This window comes from Lipotes vexillifer, unplaced genomic scaffold, assembly GCF_000442215.2.
Source record: "Lipotes vexillifer unplaced genomic scaffold, Lipotes_vexillifer_v1.1 scaffold23, whole genome shotgun sequence".
NCBI lineage: Eukaryota > Metazoa > Chordata > Mammalia > Artiodactyla > Lipotidae > Lipotes > Lipotes vexillifer.
The window spans coordinates 3,464,103-3,468,154 of NW_006796283.1; the positions used below are offsets into that span (position 1 = coordinate 3,464,103).

Here is a 4,052-nt window from a genome sequence, read left to right on the forward strand (position 1 = left end):
TCTTCCCTCCCCGGCGGGTCTCGGCTGAGCTCCTGCAGCGCGGTGCGAGGGGGCCGGCGCGCGCACGGGGCGCACACACACAGCCTGGCTCTTTCCCCAGGAGCGCGCCAGCGTCTGAGGACCAGAGCATGTAGGGACTCCGAGCAGGAGTGCGGCGCAGAGGCCCGGAAGGGAGCAGTTCAGAGAACCAACGGCCGGGGGCGGGGCGAGCCAGAGGCGGAAGCCCAGGCGTTTGTTGCCTGGCTCCCCAGGGGCCTGCAGCGGGAAGGCAGCGGAGGAGGGAGTGATGGAATGCTTGGCCTGGCCCACTCCAGCCCCCACCTTGGTACCCAGGGGGGACAACTTCCCCCAAATAGAACTTCATTTAAAAACAAAAGGCTAAAATGCCTGTTACTTTATTCTAAACCTGTTCTCTTCATAATTGCCCAAGTCTTACAACAGTACAGAGTTGGTGTGACAGTCTGCAGAGTGGAAACTTCACACAGTGGAAACGACCCACGAGCCTTAAGGGGGAGTCCCTGGAGGCCGTTCACAGTCCTGCTCAGGCTCTCCTGATTTCGCTGGTGAATGGGCTCATCCTCAAGCTTTGCCACCCTGGGCTCGAGGACGGGAGGGCTGAAGCACAGGCAGGCCCCACAGTGTGCTGGGGTCGGGAGTCCTTCAGCTTCAGCTGTCCGCACTGGACTGGGGAGGCCTTGGCTGTCGAGGCTCCTCCGGGACAGGGAGGCCCTTGGCCTCCTCCCGCTTCATGTTCACAGCCCCCGACCATGGGGTGGGAGTACGCGGGGGAGGGGCTCTGGGGTATCCCCTGTGCACAGTGCCAAGGGGCAACACAGGATTGGCACGGCCGCCCTTGACGCCAGGGCTGAAGTCCTGAGGGGACTGCAGGGGCAGCCACGGCAAGTCAGGCCTCTGGGTCCTGGGGCAGAGCTCAGGCCCTGGAAGAGGCAGCTGGGAGGTAGCTGGAGCAGAGCGGGAGGACATGAGGCAGGCGGCCTCCGGTTCAGGGGCTGATGTGAGCCTGCGGCTGTGGAGTCAGGCAGGCCCGGTGGGCTGGGAGCTGACTCCAGGGCCGGGCGGGCTGCAGCAGGCGTAGTCTTACAGGTCCTGCTGCTGGCTATAGGTGACGTCCGTCTGGCAGCAGTCAGGGCAGAGGGAGTTGGGGCTCTTCCAGCACAGGAGCCCTGAGGCCAGAGCCTTCCTACGCCCAGGCCTGTCCTGAGCCCAAGCCGGTGCTAGTGGGGCCAGGAACACTTCTCTGGGACAGACTCCGGGGGCATCAGGCACTTCCCTAACTTCTCGCAGCCCGGGGGCGCCCAGTTCTGGGTAATGAAAGTTCAGAAAGGGGACATGCAGTTATTCCAAGCACTTGTGGACTCAGCACTTTCCAGACTCCTGCCCTGCCCAGGCCTGTGACCTGCCCCACCGCAATGGGTGGCTGCAGTGTGGAATCACCTGTCTCTACCTGGCTCGGAGGCAACTCAATGCCTGAGGCCGGCACAGGAGACACTGCCCCACAGCAGCCTGGTATTAACAGGGCCTGCCTGTCACTGAAGGGGACAGTCCGCTAACTGCCCACAACCTTGGCCTCCCGGTAAGCTCTGTAGGTGGCGGCCTTGGTGCCCCAGGGAAAGCTGGCCTACTTCAGCACAGGCTCTCCTGGCTGCACCTTCATGGGCAGACTTGCATTGTGTGGCCATGATTTCCTGGCAACAGAACAGGACACTCGGATTTCCCCGGTGGTGCAGTTAATTGGGAATCCGCCTGCCAATGCAGGGGACATGGGTTCAAGCCCTGGTCTGGGAGGATCTCACATGCCGCGGAGCAACTGAGCCCGTGCGCCTAGAGCCCGTGCTCCATAACAAGAGAAGCCACCGCAATGAGAAGCCCGTGCACTGCAACAAAGAGTGGCCCCTGCTCGCCACAACTAGAGAAAGCCCGCACGCAGCAACGAAGACCCAACACAGCAAATAAATAAATAAATAAATAAATAAATAAATAAATAAATGTTCCTTTAAAAAAAAAAAGACAAGAAAAAACCCCCAAAAAACAGGACACTCATGCCCCTGAGAGGGAGCCTTTGTGGCTCTGTCGTGTCGCCTCACCCAGGAGGTGTACCCATCCCCCTAATCACCCTGTGGGGGGCACTCCCCCTACTACCGCCCCTGGCAGGGCCTGAGTCTGAATCAGAACATGAGCGCCAGTGAGAACCACAGGTAAAGCCCACCCCTGCCCTGAATAGCATCAGGTGGCCCTCTGATTGCACAGGCCGCCCGGCAGGGCCAGGTTTAGATAAGGAAGCATTTCCCAGCCTCTGAGGCAGAGCAGAGGAAGGGGCCTGGTGCATGCAGAAAGCAGATTCTGGACCCAACCTGTGAGCCTGGGGGTTCAGGGAGGCAGGCTGCCCAGGCTGCTCCTGTCCCAAGAGCAGAGGTCGCTACCCAGAGTCCTCACCCGCTGGCCTGGACGAGTGGGGCCCAGGCAGAGTGCGGGGACCAGGGAGGGCTTTGCATGCTCGCGTGTGCACGCGCACACGCGTCCACACACTGTTAAGTCCATGCACCTCTCTGGTGGCAGTGCTCGCTTCAGAGTCTGAGGCCAACCCACGCTGTTCCGGGGTCCTCAGCTCACTTGGGGCGGGGGTCCCTGCTTTCTCCTGTTACGGGGTCGGCCGAGCCTCGGCAATTCCTGCCGCGCCCAGCAGGTGGCGGCAGCACCCCGGCCAAGTCAGTTCCTCCCCATCTCCCCTGTTGTCACTAAGACCCCTTTGGTCTCTGAGCCACCAGGCAAGGGCTGCTACCTAGAGACTCGGCCCACAGAGCAGGCATGACAGGAGATGGCGTGTTGGGGTGCGGACAGCACCGTGTCACAGAGGACAAGACGGGTTTGCAGGGGGCACCAGGGGCTCCTCCCTAGGCGGGGGTCTCTCAGGCTCCTGGGACCCGAGGGGCCGCAGTGGTCCTGAGCCAGGGGGGCCCTCCTGCTCCCCTGCTGAGTCCAGAGGCCCGAATGCCAGCCTGGCGTCCTTCCAAGGGAAGGGGGAGGCCCTGCTGGCCCCCGCCCCAAATGTCTTCCCCTGTGAGCCCCAGATGTGGACAACAGCGACCAGGCTGCCCCACTGGCCCTGGCCAATGACCCTCAGCCACCCCCAAGGCCACCGGCCCCGATACTCCTCACCCCTAGGGAATGCTTCCAACATCCATGCGTTGTCATCACGCGCACCCATCACAGCCACCCGGCAATGCTCACACAGTCACCTCCTGGCTCGAGGCAGCGGCTCCGCTGGCCCGGCCGCGCCTGCAGCTTCAAGGGGCTTAGCCGTCCTCACAACCACCAGGCGGGTCTGGGCAATGGGGTGTGCGGGGGGGGGGCACTCACGGGCTGGAAGCCAGGCTAAGCTACTGGCTTTGCTCTGCGGGTTTTGGGGTGCTGCCGGAGCTTCTGCCGCGGGGACGGGAGATCGCCCATCTTTGTGGAGCAGGGAGCCACACAGACACCCCAGTTATGGGACGGACTTGTGGGTGAGCCCCCGTGGAGTTGGAGGCAGCTGTGCTCGGAGGTGGCCCATGGACTTGCTGCACCCTAGGCCGTCTGCCCAGCCTTTCAACACCCACATCCCACATGGGTTTGGCTCGTCCTGCACCTGCAGACGTGCCAAGCGACCCCCTTGCCACTCCTGTGAGCTCGGAGACAGAGAAGCAGAAGGGAAGTGGGGTTTGTGCCTGCAGCAGACCGGTCAGCACTCACATGGCCCTGGGATGCCCCCCATAGCCCACGTACGAACCACTTACCATGACCGCCCGGTTGCACACATTGAGCTGGGGCTGTCCGGGGACCAAGGCCTCCTGGTGCTGCCGGACAACCGGGGTGATCCGGCGAAGTGCGTCCAGGTACTCGGTGCTAGCAATGCTGCAGGCAAGGGGCACCAGGTCACCGAGGTGGAGGGAGGAACAGAGCAAATGGGGCAGCCCACCCAGGTAGGCCAGGGTTGGGGGGGAGACTGAGGAACAAGCCCCCCCACCCCGGCGTCACCATCCAGCAGCCCCCCGGGA

General features: G+C 62.8%; 1 protein-coding gene across 1 annotated transcript in view; it reads right to left on the reverse strand.

Annotated features, from left to right (window-relative positions):
- Nucleotides 1-1,209: 1,209 nt before the first annotated feature.
- GALNS (galactosamine (N-acetyl)-6-sulfatase) overlaps nt 1,210-4,052 on the reverse strand; it is a 22,328-nt gene continuing 19,485 nt past the window's right edge. The window contains exons 13-14 of the mRNA XM_007468440.1: nt 3,792-3,909; nt 1,210-1,322 (exon numbers count right to left, since the gene is read on the reverse strand). Coding sequence (XP_007468502.1) covers nt 1,236-1,322; nt 3,792-3,909 — 205 coding nt within the window. The 3' untranslated portion in view covers nt 1,210-1,235. The remainder of the gene's footprint in view (nt 1,323-3,791; nt 3,910-4,052) is intronic.